The 16736-nt window shown below is 49.6% G+C and overlaps 1 protein-coding gene across 5 annotated transcripts in view; it reads left to right on the forward strand.

The window, feature by feature from the left end:
• The first annotated feature begins 4998 nt into the window (after positions 1-4998).
• SLMAP (sarcolemma associated protein) overlaps positions 4999-16736 on the forward strand; it is a 128570-nt gene continuing 116832 nt past the window's right edge. For all 5 annotated transcript variants that reach the window (XM_031953148.1, XM_031953144.1, XM_031953162.1 and 2 more), the window contains exon 1: positions 4999-5219. In XM_031953148.1, the coding sequence (XP_031809008.1) occupies positions 5022-5219 (198 nt within the window). In that variant the 5' untranslated portion in view covers positions 4999-5021. The remainder of the gene's footprint in view (positions 5220-16736) is intronic.

The raw sequence follows: 16736 nt of genomic DNA on the forward strand, positions 1-16736 counted from the left end.
AAAAAAAAAAGGAAGGCTACTTTCTTTATAACTCTCAGTGTTTTCTCAAATTAATTGTGTTTGGACAGTATATGGACAGCATATATCATTAAGTAAATGAATGTCCAGAGATTTTGATTATGTATATAATGCTTTAAAGTCCACAAAGTGTTCTTCTTACAACCCCTGTTGTATTCTATTGTATTAGCTCCATTTTGCAAAGAAGCAAGCAGTTGTCTCAGAGATACAGATTCACTTGGGCAGGATCACATGAACTATTAAATGCCAAGTCCACTAGCATTTATTAAACACCTACTATGTCCCAAGCACTGTGCTAAGGACTTTGGATACAAAGAAAGGTTAAAAAAAAAAAAAGTAAAAAATACTTGCTTTATAGGAGCTCAAGATCTAATGAAGAGCCAGACTCATTTGCTTCTAAATCCTGAGACCAAACTTCCACTTTATCACTTTGCCTAAAACAGAAGGCCTTGTAATCTTGACCTGTAATACTTATTCAGGTTTGTTTGTTTGATGAAGGTGTGGAGAGAGACCTTCAATAGAAAGCTGTTACAGTTCAATAAAATTGGCTGTTCCAAGTATTTTTTGGTTCATATTTATGTGGAATCCCTTAAAAATGGCTTCCTTGGATTGTGCCAGCATATCCAGTCTTTTGGGAAGTCAATCCTCTCCAGGGGAGGGAGGATTGAAATTAAGCTTTAAGGGGTGGATTTGTTGAATAGAAAGTAACTTCCAAACAGCTTTGACCTTTTTGCAATAACTCTATTTACTAAACTTTTGTTTTTCTATTTTTAATATTAATTTTTCCAAATACACACAAAGATCATTTTGAAATTTTTTATTTAAGATATAGGTATAATTCTCAGCATTCACCCTTGCAAAACCTTGCATTCTAAAATTTTTCTCCCTCCCTTTCCCCCATCCCCTTCCTTTGACAGTACTCCAGTATATGTTAAATATGTGCAATTATTCTATACATATCTTTCCACAATTATGCTGCACAAGAAAAATATGGCCAAAAAATAAAATGAGGGGAAAAAAAAGCAAGCAAAACAAAAAAGGTGAAAATACGATGTTGTGATGCACATTCACTCTCCATGGCGCTCTTTCTGGATACAGATGATTCCTTCCATCACAAGTCTATTGGAATTGGCCTGAATCACCTCATTGTTGAAAAGAGCCACGTCCATCAGAATTGATCATCATATCATCTTGTTGTTGCTATGTACAACGACCTCCTGGTCCTGCTCATTTCACTCATCATCAGTTCCTGTAAGTCTCTCCAGGCCTTTCTGAAATCATCCCCCTGAAAGTTTCTTAAATTACAATAATATTCCATAACATTCATGCACCATTACTTATTCAGCCACTCCCCCACTAATGGGCATCCAAATTTCTAGCCAGCACAAAGGGCCGCCACAAACATTTTTGTACATGTGGGCCCCTTTCCCTCCTTTGTAATCTCTTTGGGATATAAGCCAGTAGAAATACTGCTGCATCCACCTGCATTTTTGATTTCCTTCACAAGCTAATTGTACAATATTTCAGAGTCTGATTCTTTTTGTACAGCAAAATAACGGTTTGGTCATGTATACTTATTGTGTATCTAATTTATATTTTAATATATTTAACATCTACTGGTCATCCTACCATCTAGGGGAGGGGGTGGGGGGGTAAGAGGTGAAAAATTGGAACAAGAGGTTTGGCAATTGTTAATGCTGTAAAGTTACCCATGTATATTTCCTGTAAATAAAAGGCTATCAAATTTAAAAAAAAAAAAAAAAAGAAAGAAATACTGCTGCATCAAAGGGTATGCAGAGTTTGATAACCCTTTGGGCTCTCCAGATTTCTCTCCAGAATGGTTGGATCAGTTCACAACTCCACCAACAATGCATCAGCGTCCCAGTTTTCCCACATCCCCTCCAACATTTATCATCTTTTCCTGTCATCTTATCCAATCTGAGAGGTGCGACCTGGTACCTCCAAGTTGTCTTAATTTGCATTTCTCTAATCAATAGTGATGTAAGATCATTTTTTTATAGGACTAGAAACGGTTTCAATTTCTTCACCTGAAAATTGTCTGTTGAAATCCAACAAAATTTATCATTGGAGAATCACTTGTATTTTTACAAATTTGAGTCAATTCTCTTTGTGTTCAACATTCACCTTGACAAAACCTTAAGTTCCAAAATGTTCTTCTCTACTCCCTCCCTTTCTCCTCCCCAAGAAATACTTGAAAAACAAAGAAAACAAAATTCAGCCAGGACTGAGTGTGTGACCCCATGGGGGTTTCTTGGCAGAGACACTAGCGGTTGGCCATTGCCATCTCCAGCTCATTTTACAGATAAGGAAACTGAGGCAAACAGGAGGCAGTGACTCGCTAAGAAGCGTCTGATCCCGGGTCTTCCTGCACTCCATCACTGGCCCCCGCCCAGCTCCCCTTAGCGCCAGACGCTAGGTGCGGTGAGGGAAATGCCGCTGGCTTTGCGGCCTGTCTCCTCCTGACATATTCCAGCCGTTCCTGGGCAGGCAGAGACCCAGCTTGCCGGGAGACTTTCCCCTCGCCGCTTGCTAGAAGGGAAGGTGCGGGGACTCCTCGGAGGGAAAGCGCCAGGGCCGGGTTCCAGGCCAGCTCTGATTCTTGCCCAAAGATGTGCCTCTGGGGGAGACGTCTCTGGGGCCTCCGCGTCCCCGGCATTGACGGCAGACAGCCGTAGTGGCCAGGCCCTGGCCAAGTCACTGTGTGCCTCAGTTTCCTCATTTGTCAAATGGAGCCGGGAATGGCCACACTGCGGTATCTCTGGCGCCCCCCACGGACCCCCGACGCAAACGGATCCCGAGAAGTTGGGAGAAGCCGCCCAGTCCGCTGGAGTCCTTTTGGAAGCGCTCCCTGAGGCCCGGGAGAGACCCGAGCCGCCCAAGCAGTAACCGGTCATTGAACACTCACTGGGCACGCGCCAGGCTGGGAGACGCGGGCAGCAGGGGCCGCCCTCGGTGGGAGACGCGGGCAGCAGGGGCCGCCCTCGGTGGGAGACGCGGGCAGCAGGGGCCGCCCTCGGTGGGAGACGCGGGCAGGAGGGGCCGCCCTCGGGTGGGAGACGCGGGCAGCAGGGGCCGCCCTCGGTGGGAGACGCGGGCAGGAGGGGCTGCCCTCGGGGGCTCGCAGTGGGAGACGCGGGCAGGAGGGGCTTCCCTCGGTGGGAGACGCGGGCAGCAGGGGCCGCCCTCGGGGGCTCGCCGTGGGAGACGCGGGCAGCAGGGGCTTCCCTCGGGAGTTCGCAGTGGGAGACGCGGGCAGCAGGGGCCGCCCTCGGGGGCTCGCCGTCTGACCGGCAGAGCCGGGCATAGCCATTTCGTGACCTCGCTCCGAGACTTATTTATGATTTATATTCGTTATACATAAACATATAAAATGAGAATCCATCATTTGGGGGAAGCGCATACAATTAGAAGTGGCGGCGGCCGGATTTAAAGGGACGGCGCCGGGGGATGGGGGAGGAGGGGGTGGGGAGAGAAGGGAAGGTGTCAAGCATCATCAGCCTCAGCCACAGGTGCTTACGGCAGGGAAAGGAGGGGGAGGGGTCAAGGGCAGGGGGAGTAACCAGACGGTAAGACCGAAATGCGCATGCTCAATCACTGGGGCCGAGCTCTCGGACTAGTAAGCATTTGTCCTTTGGGACCAGTATCCCCCACCTCACCTTTCGGCTTTTATTTGCGCGACTTCCCCAAGCCTCGCGAGAGTGGGTTGCCCACAGTTAAGATGCCTGGGCATGCGCCTTGCCCTGGGGGGGGGGGGGGGGGGGGGAGGCTTCTCATCCCAGAGAAGCATCTTAGAGAGTCTCCCAGGCGCAACTTTCCCTCCCTACCTCCAGCATGTCTCTTTTGTAGTGGAACGGGATCGCGTCCCCCGCTGTCACGCTAAGCCCCAGGCCGCAGTCCACTCTCCCCTCCCCGGTCTTCGCTGCCCTCAAACAACATGGCGGCCTGCGCCTCTCGGGGCGCCCCACCCCCACCAGTATGGCGCCCCGGTAGCCCGCCCCAGGCCCCGCCCCGCCCTGCCTCTTTTTGCCCACACCCAATAGGGCCCCCGCGGCGTCGATCACGTGGGCCCGGGAGTACGGCGCGGGAGAGGGGCCGGGCGGGCGGGCTAGTGCAGGGTGCGCGCTCCCGCGGCCGGCCGTCCGTCCGTCCCGCTGGTAGGTCTCCGTCAGAGTCACTATGGCGGCCGGGGCCGGGGCCGGGAGCGGGGTCGGGGCCGGGGCCGGGCCGGGGAGGGCCGGAGGGGCGGCGGGGGGCGCCTGACGGGCCGGGAGGGCGGGCGGCGCCTGACGGCGGCCGGTCGCGGTTCTTGTCGCCCGCAGGTCGGAAAGTTTGGCGGCGGCGCCGCGTGAGCCGGGGCGGGCGGCCGGAGAGGGCCCGCAGGCCAGCGCTCGAGGCGGCGGGAGAGCCGGGAGGAGCGACGACCCCGGGGCCGGCCCGTCGGCGGCCCCCCACGCGCCGCCGCGGACACGCGGGAGCCCAGCCCGGGCCGCCCCCGACGCGCGATGCGCGGCCCCCGCTAGCGCGAGCCCGGCCGGATCGAGGAGCGAGCAGCGAGGCAGCCCACGAGCCAGCGGGGCCCACGGGGAGGGGAGCGTGCTCCATGCGGCAGGGCCGGCGCGGGTCCGGCCCAGGGTCCTCGCGGGCTCGCGCGTGAGCGTCCGGAGCGGCCCCGCGTGGATGCAGGACGCCCCCTCCGCGCCGCCCGCCGGGAGTCTCCTCCAATGTGGTTGGAACCCCCGGGTGCTGAGCCCCGGGGGGATGGAGTGAGGGGGGCCCCCCACGCGTGCTCGTGCCGCTGCGGAGCCCCGCGCCCCGGCCATGCCCGGACCGTTCCCGCGCTGCTGACCCACGCGCGGCCGATGCTGGCTGGGCTGTGACCGAGCCTGCTGCGGGGGGAGGGCGGGGACGCGCGCGGCGTGGCTCAGGAGGAGCGCCTCTTCGCACCCGGGCCTGGCTGGAGCGGGCTCCCCGAGCTGTCCTCGATGCCTTCGGCCCTGGCCATCTTCACTTGCCGGCCCAACTCGCACCCGTTCCAGGAGCGCCATGTCTACCTGGACGAGCCCATCAAGATCGGGCGCTCGGTGGCGCGCTGTCGGCCCGCGCAGAACAACGCCACCTTCGACTGCAAGGTGCTGTCCAGGAACCACGCGCTCGTCTGGTTCGACCACAAGACGGGCAAGGTAAGGGTCGCCCACCGGCAGGGGCAAAGGGGCGCTGCCCCCTCCTCACAGCAGGGGCTCGCTGCCCCCCCTCGTCCCCAGCAAGGCCCCCTCCTGCCGGGCCACAGCCCTCTCGGCCCCTCTGGGTCACTTCCCCAGGAGAGGCAGCAGCACCGAGGCCCTCTGGCACAGGCTGGCCCCGGCCGCCCGGGTGCTGTCCACCTGCTGTGCTCGCCGAGGGCATTTCCCGGCCTGGGACTGCCTCATGGTGGGGACGGTCCCGACCCCATCCCCGGTGAACTTGGCAGAGATGGGAGTTCCAGGTTTTGTGGTGGTTTGTGGGTCTGGGGCTGGAGCTGCAGGCGGGTGGGAGCCGGGAGGCTCGGGCTTTACTTCTGACACACCCCAGTCACCCAGTTGGGGAAGCACCTTAGCCCCTGATCAGCCTGAAAGCTAGCCGAGCCTCCCAGGCCCTGGCAGAGGGAGCTTCCTGGCGGCGTTCTAGAGCCGGGGAGCCGACCCCTGCCGGGGCAGGTCTGGCCCAGGAGCAGTCACCCGGGCCTGGAGAACGGAGCTGCCCCAGTCTCCCTGTGTCAAGCTACTCTAAGAGGATTTTAAAACCTAGGGCTGGTGTGTTAGGCTCCTTTGCAGTCATTGGAGAAAGAGGAAAGGGAAGAAAGGTCTTTGGGATTCTCGGATCTGAAATGATGGCATTGCAGAGTCACTGGCTTTTAAAGGCAGGAGCAGAAAGAGCCCTTCCCGTGCGGCATCCGCGCCCAGGAGTTGGGGGAGAGCGAGGAGCGACGTTCGGATCTAGGAGAATGCCAGCAGGCTGTCTCACCTGGGCAGCGATTTTCCTTGAGTCCTCTCTGAACGCCGGCCGTTTGTGTGTAGACCAGACTTCCTGGAACCCAGGGAAGCTTGGAAGTGCTCCTGGGGCCGGGAGAGATCCTCCCTCACACAGGCGGCTCTTGGCTCCCGGCTCGGCGGAGCAGTTGACCTGGGGGCTCTCTGTGAGACATTTTAAACACCGCTTTAAATTTTGGGGGAAAAATGGTAATCGGTAACATGAAGGAATCCTTTCTAGGACTGTGCAAAGATAATATCCCACTGGCTTAGTGGGAGATGACTAAGACTCTTAACAGAAGTGGGCGGTTTTTGGCATGAGAATTGAGATGACATGTTCAAAATTTGTACTAAACGTGTTCTTGAAAGCTCTTCAACCACAGTTACCTTTTAAAATGAAACAATTGGGCCATTTCGAATATTCTCCCTTTTTCTACTCCCTAAAAGAGGATAAGTAAAGAAAACTGGCTGCTGTCAGGGTGCTAGTTGGCAGGATTAATCAGTCTGTGGCAGTGTGGCCGATCAGGTGTGATTATGGGGAAATAGGGTCAAAAATGGTGGTGGTCATTTGGAATTGTGATTGCAGAGGGGAGAGAGACCAGCCAAGGAGCCGTGTCATGGCCTGATGTTCTGATATTACCATTGTTTCTCCTTTTGTCCTGACCCCTGAGCCCCCTCGCTCCAGCAGCTGCCAGTGTGGGACAAGTTCTCAACGTTTACACTGAGCCACTTAAAAGGGGAAATAGAGTTTGAATTTCGGTCCTTGTCCCTGCAAATTCAGAGGACTTTGCGTCATGTCATTGAGACACACTTTAGGGAACTGTCCAGCTTCTTAGGTCATGCTGGGCTTTGCAGAGACAAAAAGAAGTGGAAGGAAATCTCTGGGGCTTGCTTAGTGTCTTCTGTGACAGGAGGCAAGTGGAGGGTCTGGTCTTCTCATATACTGGGCCCATCTTTCCTTCTCTATAAGCTGAAGCATTGGACTAAATGAACGGCCTTTGAGGCCTCTTCCTGCTCCAGGGTTTATGACCCTGTGGACTTGGGGAAAATGGTAATAAAGACATTTAGGTAGTGCTTTACTAGGATCTGATGTTGTTCTCCCAACCACCCTGGGAGGTAGAGCCTCTTATTACCCCGTTTTATAGATGAGAAAACTGAGGTGGAGTTTAAATGACTTGCCCAGGTTTCTGCAATTGATTTGAACTTGGGGCTAGTGCTCTATCCACGAGGCCATCCATCTACTTTTCCTTTGCCTGGGTGAGCTTGTGGAAGGCTCTGCTCCAACCCGGACTCACTTCCATCTCAGGCTGTGAGGTTTGCAGAGTCTCATTTTATCCTTTTAGCAGTCAGAAGAGTTGAGCACCTACTGTGTGCCAGGCAGTGTCTACTCTGTACTGATGGCCCCAAAGGAGCCCAAAGGCCGCCCCTCCTCAGGGAGCGCCCCAGCAGTGGGCACGGACCAGGTTTAGCCTGGGGGCACCGAGCAGCCTGGGAGGGAAGGCACCAGCACCAGTGGGGACTCTAAGGCTTCCTGTGGCCAGGGATTTCAGGGGAACTTGCAGGGAGCCTGGAACAGTGATGAGGGAGAGATGGAGGTGGCCGGGCCCTGGGGCTGCTGGGGAGGTGGGAGCGGGCACTTAGCAAGGGCTCTGGAGGCCAAGCTGCATTTTGTCTTTAGTTCTGGAGGCGATAGGGAGATGGGGGTAATGGTCAGGAGAGAAGGGGATGTTTGGGACCCCAGTTACCGGCTTGGTGAGGACCCCCAGGCTGGCGAGCCTGGGCCCGCAAGGGCATGGCGGGGCCTCCACCAGGGCAGAGAACTGGGGACCTGAAATCCCTTCCTAAGAGGTCGAGGGGATCGTCCTTGTGGAGACGGCTGCTTGGGGTGAGGAGAGAGGCCGGATGTCCCCATTTTCCAGATGAGGACCTAGAACCATTAAGCCGCCCAGCAGGTTGCCCTTAAAGGTGGCATGTGCAGGCCCCCTGGCTCCCTGTCCTTGTCCGTCCGCAGTGACCTGTTGCCCCATGGACGTGGGTTCCCAGGGCCCACTTGGATGTTGGCTTTGCACAGAAAGTGCTGAGTTTGTGGGGAATGCTCAGCAAGGAGAAGCCCCCCCCGGTCCTGCTGAGAGGCCGGCCCAGTATCTTCTGTCCAGCTGATGCTCAGACCCAGGCCAGGGAACAAGGGGAGGTCAAGCTGGTCTGGGGGCCGGCCATTAGGAGTGTGCTGCCCTTGTGGGGAGGACCAGCGGGCGAGGAGACTGCCTTCAGTGCCATGCTGTGCCCAGGGGGTGGCAGAGCCATAGAGTGCTGGCCATGAGTTCTTCAGGGGCGCCCAGAAGTCCCCTGGCATCCAGTGCCCCCAAAATTAAATCCTGTGCTGAAGGAGCTGCCGCCATTGTCCTGTTCTGTTACTGCTATGCCCACTGATTTGAGAAGGAAGGGAGAAGAAGGGGGTCCCAAAAGGCTTCCTGCAGGAGGAGGCCCCCGAGCTGAGCTGGCAAGGAAGGTAGGGAATAAAGGGGGCTGTGCTCCAGGGAGCTGCCGGGAGGTGACCAGGAAAGAGTCGGAGGTGGCCTGCCGACCATCGACTCTGGGATGGGCAGTGAAGAGCCGTGATGGCCGAGGAGGGCTCTTGATGCCAGGCTGAGGAGGGGCAGCTGCGTGCTACGGGAGCTGGAGGACCCCCGCAGCCAGATAACTCCAGGCTCCTAGGAGGCTGCTGGTGTCCCTCCGTCCAGATGGAGCCTCTCTGCCCTGCGTAGCTAGGTCCTCGGTCAGGGCTGCCTGCGGTGCGTCCACTGTGCTCCCCACAGTGTGCCCACCGTGCCCCTGTGGACAGGAGCTGTCTGGCTGTGTTTTAGGGAGGTGATTCTGGCCATTTTGAGAGATCAGGAGATACTGGAAACCAAAGAGATGAGGGAGCAAGGGGGTGGGAACCCAGAGTGGAAAGAAGAGATCTAGGGGACAGCCATCACATGGCAACAGAGTGGCTGAATCTAGCTTTGTGGGTGACTGGATTTGTGAACCTGGGGAATGAAGAGGCTGGAGCGGGAGAGGGAGAGTTAGGAGATGGGAGAGGGGGAATTTTGGACAGTGGGAGTGGGACAGGCCTGGGCCTCCTGCCGGGGGCGGGGGGAAGGGTTATCCACAAAGTCAGAAGTGACCCCTGGAAGCTGAAGTTCTCCCTGAGAGGTGCAGAAAAAAGGACTCAGGACAGCCTTGGGGAAAGACCCAGGGTGAGGGTGGGGGCAGGGAAATGGAGGAAGACTGAGGAGACACTGAGGAAAGAGGAGAATCTTGGGGCCAGAGGTTGAGGAGTTGGGGAATGGGAGGGGGTGACATCACAGGAAGACCAGGTGGAATCCTTGATCCCCTAGGGGACTGTGGGGGGGGTGGCTATTGGCAGCCTCGGTGGGCTCAGAAAGGGCAGCTGAGTAAGTGTTTGAATCTTCCTTGACTAGGATGTTCATGCAAGGATATAGATGGACCGGCATTTGCATTAGGTAGGAGTCTGAGAAAATTGAGAATGTTTATCAGGCATAGTAAATGGACAGTTCTGAAAGCCCGCACGCCTTTTTCATTTAATTTTTAATTACATCTCAGGACAATGAAAAAGAAAATATGAAAAAAGAATGAGAAGTTCTCTCCTTGTGTTTAGCAGAAGAACCATGTATGACCTGGAAAACTTGCTTAATTTTTTCCTTATCTTCTTTTAGATTCTTTGTCTTGATACTGGAGTGCTTTGGTTTTCCCCCAGACTCTCAGTAGGGATAAGCTAGGGATTGGTCCTTTTGTATTAATAGAGGGAACGCCCAAATGAGGGAACTCCCTGCTGGCCCCTTCTCAGCCACTTGGTAACCTTAAACTGCCTAGAGCAGACATCAGCCACGTCCTCCATGCAGCCCTAAGGAAGCCAGATTGTCAGTGCAGAACTTAACAAAATAAAGACCCAATAAAACATGGATCCTATTAACAGTGTGGGAGTTTCTCAGTCAGTATGTGGCCTGTGGGGATCCTCACGGGTGGATTAGCGGCTCTGCTTTGACTTGTCTGACCTACTGGCCCGGAAGTGACTTCCTAATCCAGCCCCCAGCCCCAGAGTCTCTAGGGAGGAGAGAAGGGGCGTGAGATTGATGTTCTGGATGGGAATTCCTTCACATTCATGTCCCCTGAGGAAGAAAGGGGTTGCCTTTAGCTTCTACCCCATGATCTCCCCAGAGAATCCTGGAACTCTCCCTGGGAACAGACCCTGATCGTTCTGTGTAGAGTTTGGGGCCTCAAACAGTCAAGCTCTCATAACAGTCTCACAGAGTCAGACATGTTTCTTAGTATATATAACATGCCAAGCATTGTGTACACCGGTCTCGCCTCTACCCTCTCTGTAACGGGCGGATGAGGACGGTGGTCCCCGACTGACCGGAAGCTCACCCAGCCTCTGCTCCCGTTGCCTCCCACTTCCACCAAAAAGGCCCTGCTTTGGCTAAATCTGTTTTTCCAGGGCCCCAATTAGTCATTAGAATTACTCAGGTGTGTGTAATGTTTCAAGTCGTTTGTCAGCCACGGACATATTCCGCAGCTCTGTGGGGAGGCCAGGGCAGGGACCAGTTCCATTTTACATGTAAGGGCAGAGAATTGGAAGCCTGGGTGACTTGCTCAGAGCCAGCCCAAGGTCCAGGTTTTCTGAAGAGGCCTTTTAAGTAACCCACCAGACTTTCTTTTTAGGGATTATTGCTGACTGCACATTGTGTAACTTTTTTGATAAAGTATCTCAGTTTTCATTAAAATAATTGTTTTTTAAAAGAGATGGTTTTGGAATTATAATCTTCAGCTTTTCTAGTGATCTACTATCTTGTGATCTAAACCATGGCTTTGTAGACATGATCAAAATGTCATATGATGGAATTACAAAGACTCAGTTAATTGTTTCTGGGTCAGCTTACATTTTTGGCTGATGCTGTTGCCCCTTTTAGAGGTAGCTCGAGGCTCCTTTTCTTCCTTGGCATGCACCTCAGAAACTGAACTGGATTTGGGAGCGTGTCCATATGAAGTGAGACATTGACATTTTTTATCTTTAAAATGAAAACTTCTTTGAAAAATGTAGTTTAGACAGCAGTGGATAGAGTACCAGGCTTGAAATCCGGAAGATCAGAGTTCAAATCTTGTCTTACTTACTTACGACACTTAGGAGCTATGTGACCCTGGGCAAGTCACTCAACCCTTATATTTACTCAGTTCCTCATTTGTGAAATGGGCACACACTGGAGGAGGAACTGGTCAAGAAATCCCCAAGGATAAGTTCATGGATCATGTAGAGTTAGGTACAACTGAACAACCACTAATACACATAAGCTTTAGAGTATGGTATTAGTTTTTTGTTGCTCTAGAAGGTTGAATGTCAAATATGCCAGCTTTGGTTTAGACTTGGTATTGAAAACATCGCTAGATGTGAAAAGATTGAACTATTTTTAGGTTCCTTAATGCAGATACTTTGAATTTGTAACTGTATATTGCGGCTTTTGATACTTAATGGTTATAACTTATAGGTGCCATATTTTATTATATTCTGTAGGTTCTGTGTGAGGGAGAGTGCTGGACAGGCTAAGAGTTAGAAAATTGGTTTCTAGTCTCCTGTGTCACAGATTAGCTATGTGACCTTGACCAAGGAGCCTGTCTTCAGTTTCTGCACATTTAAAGTTCCTATCAATTATAACATTGCATGAGTCTATGATAAAAAAAAAATCTGAAATTTTATTGAATAGAATTCTGTCAAATTGGTTGAGTAGAATTCCTTTCCGTATGTTGTACTAGAAGAATTCAGCATGTTTCTATGTGAAATTTTTCCATTATAGGTTAGAAAAATGGGCAAATATGCTAAGAGTTTTTTGGAGGTGGGTTTGAATTTAATACACATTTAAAAATGCTCTCTTCATTTGGTGCTATGCTTTAAAAAAGTCAGAAAACTGTTCATTCCCGGTGACTCTATGAGATAGGCAAACATCTCGAGTATGTCACACACACACAGAGTAAATTGTCATTGACATAAAAAACAGTCCTAACCGCCCTTTTGTGGTAGCAAAGAACTAGAAATAAGGGACATACTCTGTTAGGGAATGTATTTCTGAACATGCCATGAAAAATGAAGGTTACAAAGAATTGAGAGAAACAGAAAGTCCTTCAGTAAACCAAGACAAAGCGAAGTTAGCAAAACCAGGAAAACAACACACGATAGCCTAGAAAGGGTGTGTGAGAGAGAAGAATCGTCACGCCTCAGATTTGCCTTTATACACATGGCGATCCTGTCCAGTGTGGATTGCTTTTGCGTGTCTTTGGTCCTGCCTCCTCCTGCCTGATTTCCTCTTCCTTCATGCTATAAGCGCAGTCTTATTACAAAGGTACTACAGCAGTTGGGTCCAGACATAGGGGTTCTGTTCCTGTTGCCGGTGATGAGATTTTTTCAGGAATCCTTAGCATACTTGGGTGTGTGAGTGCTTGGGAAGTGACTGGATCTCCCACCAGCTTGTGTGGGTTTGTTCTCAGCGGCGTCTCTGTTTCTGAAGCTGCACTCTCTCTGCCTTCTTGTTTTGGTATCTTTGGCTTTCTTCACATTTGACTAAGAAATTGTGATGGCATCTTCTTTACTTCTGCTCCCATTTTTGTTCCCGCTTTTCAGAATTGACAGGTTAGCTTAGAGAGGATTCATCAGAGTAGTTAGCTCCTTTTCCATATTCTCTTTGCTTCTCATTCAATATGGACTTTGACCTTCGTTCTAGCCAGACTATGACTCTGTGGGACTGACAGCCAATTCTAAGGTTAAGTCATTCTGCCAATTTATGATGATGTTTGAGCATCTTTTTGAAAGACTTTTTAAAATAATAGATTTTTAATTTTCCAAAAACACGCGAAGATAATTTTCAACATTCACCCCTGCAAAACCTTGTGTTCCAAATTTTTCTTTCTCTCTTCCCTCCCTCCTCTCTCCTCTAAACAAGAAGCAATCCAGTATAGGTTAAATATGTGTGATTCTTCTAAAGCTATTTCCATATTTAAAATGCTGCATACCAAAAAATCTGATCAAAAAGATAAAAAGAAAACACAAGAAAGAAAAAAAAAAAGCAAACAACAACAACAACAACAAAGGTTGCGATACTCTGCTTTGATCCACATTTGGTCTCCATAGTTCTCTCTTTGAATGTGAATGGCACTTTCCATCACAAATCTATTGAAATTGCCTTGAATCACCTCATTGTTGAAGATAGCCACGACCATCAAAGTTGATCACAAACGTGATCTCTTAGTTCTGTTCACTTCCCTTCACATGAGTTCAGGTAAATCCAGATCTTTAGGAAATTATCTTGCTGATCATTTTCCCATTTTTTGCCACTACAAAAAGGGCTGCTACAAACATTTTTGCACAGGTGGGTCCCTTTCCCTTTTTTATGATCTCTTTGGGATACAGACTCAATAGTGAATCCTTTGAATGTAGTTTCAACTTGTTCTGCATAATGGTTGGATCAGTTCACAACTCCATCAGCAATGTATTAGTGTCCCAGCTTTCCCATATCCCTTCAACATTTCTCATTATCTTTTCCTGTCATCTTAGCCAATTTGAAGTGGTACCTCAAAGTTGTCTTAATTTGCATTTCCTAATCAATAGTGATTTAGAGAATATTTTGAAATTCTTCTTGAAGAAAATATTCACTATGGGAGAATTTAGAATAGCTTATAAATCTTTGGTATTATCAGTTCTTCATCCTGTCATGTTTTCTAATACAATTTTTGCAATTTTCTTTTGCCCTTAGCTGTATATTTAAACAACTGATAATGCATTCCTTTACTCTAATGTAAGTTCCTTGAGTTTGCAGAGCCTTGTTTTATTTCACATTTATATTCTCAGCCCCTAATATGATTCCTGGGACCCTTAATAAATGCTTGTTGGATGCTAGTTTTTTTTTTTTTTTTTTTTTTTTTTTTGCCTGAGACATTTGGGATTAAGTGACTTGCCCAACATCACACAGCCAGGAAGTACTAAGTGTACTAAGTGAGGTTAAATTTGAACTTGGGTCCTCCTGACTTCAGGGCTGGTGCTCTATCCACTGTGCCACCTACCTGCCCTGGATGATAAGAGTTTTGAAGTAAACATTGGCTACGGAAGAGGTCATTTTTCATAGATTTTTCTTTATCAGTTTTTATTTATGTAAATATTTTCTTCAATTACATATAAAAACAATTTTTAACATTGATTTTTTTTTTCTTTTTTACAAATTTTATGTTCCATTTTCTTTTCTTCCTTTTTCCCTGCCCTTTTCCTTGAGGAGGCAAGCAATTTGATATAGGTTATACATGTGCAGTCATGCAAAACACATTTCTATATTAGTCATGTTGTGAAAGAAAATGGATCAAAAAACCCCACAAAAAAAAAAAAAAAGAAAAATAGTTTTGATTGTCATTCAGACTCCATCAGTTCTTTCTCCGGAGGCAGATAGCACTTTTCATTTTAATTCCTTTGGAATTGTTTAAATGATTATATTGCTGAAAATAGGTAAGTCATTCCAAGTTTGTCATGGTATCATATTGCTTTAACTGTGTACAGTATTCTCCTGGTTCTTTCTGCTCATTTCACTTCATACAAATCTTTTCAAGCTTTTCTGAAATCATCCTGCTTATTATTTCTTACAGTTATTCATTTTTCATGCCACATCTTGGTGAATAATATTCATTGTGATAGTCTGCTGGTGCATTATTGTCGATAAGTATGCAAGAGGAAATGACCTAGTATTCCACAAAATAGTATTTCTTCTCTCTGGGTGCAGGGTGAAAACTGTCTTTTATTTACATCTTTGGGAAGAATTGGCCAGCTTCCATTTAATGGTGGCTTCATGTCATCTAGTTTCACTTATGGCAAAAATAGCAACATGGACACATTTTGGTAGCGTTTCAGTTGTGTTGCTGGACGCAGTGTGGCACATCAAGCACCAACATTTTGGTTGGCTTTGCCAGATTCTTTTCAATTTTGTTACAATGGATGATATTATAAGAGGAAAGGAGGATAGGAAATCAAGAATACAAAGACAAACAATTTAAACAAGAAGTCGATAAAAATAGAGAAAATATTTTCAGAGTATGCCAACATTTAATCATTTGTAGGCCATCTCACAAGTCTGATTCTTAGCATCCTCTTCCCCCTTGTCTGCAGTCCCAGTAGTCTTGCCTGTGGAAGGGGAAGGGGACTGATTGCACAGGGCAGAGGAGGAGTCTATCGTTTTGTCTGTTTTGTGGGGCAGCCCGGTCAAAAGCTGGTGGCCAGCCTCCTGCTGATGACCCTTGGTGCTCAGGCAGTGAGGGTGGTCCAGGCCCTCCCTGAAGTCCTCCGACCCCGTTGGTCTGGCTGATAGTGTGGCCTTTGAGAGCTCAGGGTCTCCTCTGATTGCTGGGAAGAGTTTGACGTTCTTGCAGACTTTCCTTGGCAGATCATATGTGTAAATGACTTTTCACAAAACTCGAGGAAACTTTTTAAAGGCTCTGTAGGAAGAGTGTCAGTCACTCACAGCTCCTGCTGGCAAGCTTTGACATTTGTCTCCTTCATGGAGAAGCATGGGGGCTTCCTGCTGGAAAGGACCTTTGGAAGATGTGAAGGGAGTCCTCTAGGAAATAAGGAAGGGAAGGCTCAGCATAGGAGGATCCTGTTGAGGAAAGGGAGCACTTGACGTGGAAGGCAGAGAAACCGAGTTCAAATGCTGCCTCTGAGCTTAAGGCCTTGGGCAAGCCGAGTGATTTCTTGGGCCTCAGTTTCCTGTGCCCGGCTCCAAATCTATGATCGGGGCCGTCAGGATAGGCCATGGGTGAGGAAGTGGTGTGAGGGAGCAGGCCCAGATGGTGCCAGGGGCCTGCAGGAGCCCATGAGCACTGAAGCTGGAGTGGCGCGTGAAGAATAAGTGCCAGGCCTGCTTTGCCAGGGAGAGCCTGGGCTGAGATCCCTGGGCACTTGGCTTCTCTCTAGGGGAGGTAAGGTTTCAGTTCTTGAGGGTATTTGTTTATGCTGAGGTGAAGGGCAAAAGGGGAGGATTGCTTCCCTGATAGCCTCTCCATTCTGCATTCTAGGGAGCTCTGGGAACTTCTTCTGATAGTCTCAATTTATGTCCACAGACATTTGTTTTGAGTTCTAATTACATATCTCCTTTCAACTGTGAATCTCTTCGTACAGCTCACTTCTAAAGGCTCCCTCTTGGCTGCAGCCTCGTTCCAGGTGCTCTTGCCCTTCCTCCTTGTTACTTTTCCTGTAATAAAAGCCCACTTGTGCATCTCTCAGTTCCTTTATGTGTGTTTGCTTTATGTGATTGTGTTATATGTGCCTCCTTCTGTCCAGACTGAAAGATACTCAAACTTTGTCTCTCAGACCTAGAGTATGGTGGGTGCCAAAAGATACTGTTAAATATTGATTTGTCTCCAGCCCTTCCAGGCTGCTAACATGGTGGGGTGAAGAGTGTGTTCTAATAGTAAGAAAGGGGGGCAGGTAGTCTGGGAAGTAGGGAGTAAAGTTAACCCTTGCCAGGGTGGAGAACTCATATTCAGAGCCTGAAATACTCCTGTTTTGAATTTTGGTGAAGTAGCAAACTTTTAAAAGCCATTTATTTTAAATATGAAAGTCCTTGCCCTCCTCCTGCCCTGTTCAGTCTTCTCCAGCCCTTTCTC

Source organism: Sarcophilus harrisii, chromosome 1, assembly GCF_902635505.1.
Source record: "Sarcophilus harrisii chromosome 1, mSarHar1.11, whole genome shotgun sequence".
NCBI classification, from domain to species: domain Eukaryota; kingdom Metazoa; phylum Chordata; class Mammalia; order Dasyuromorphia; family Dasyuridae; genus Sarcophilus; species Sarcophilus harrisii.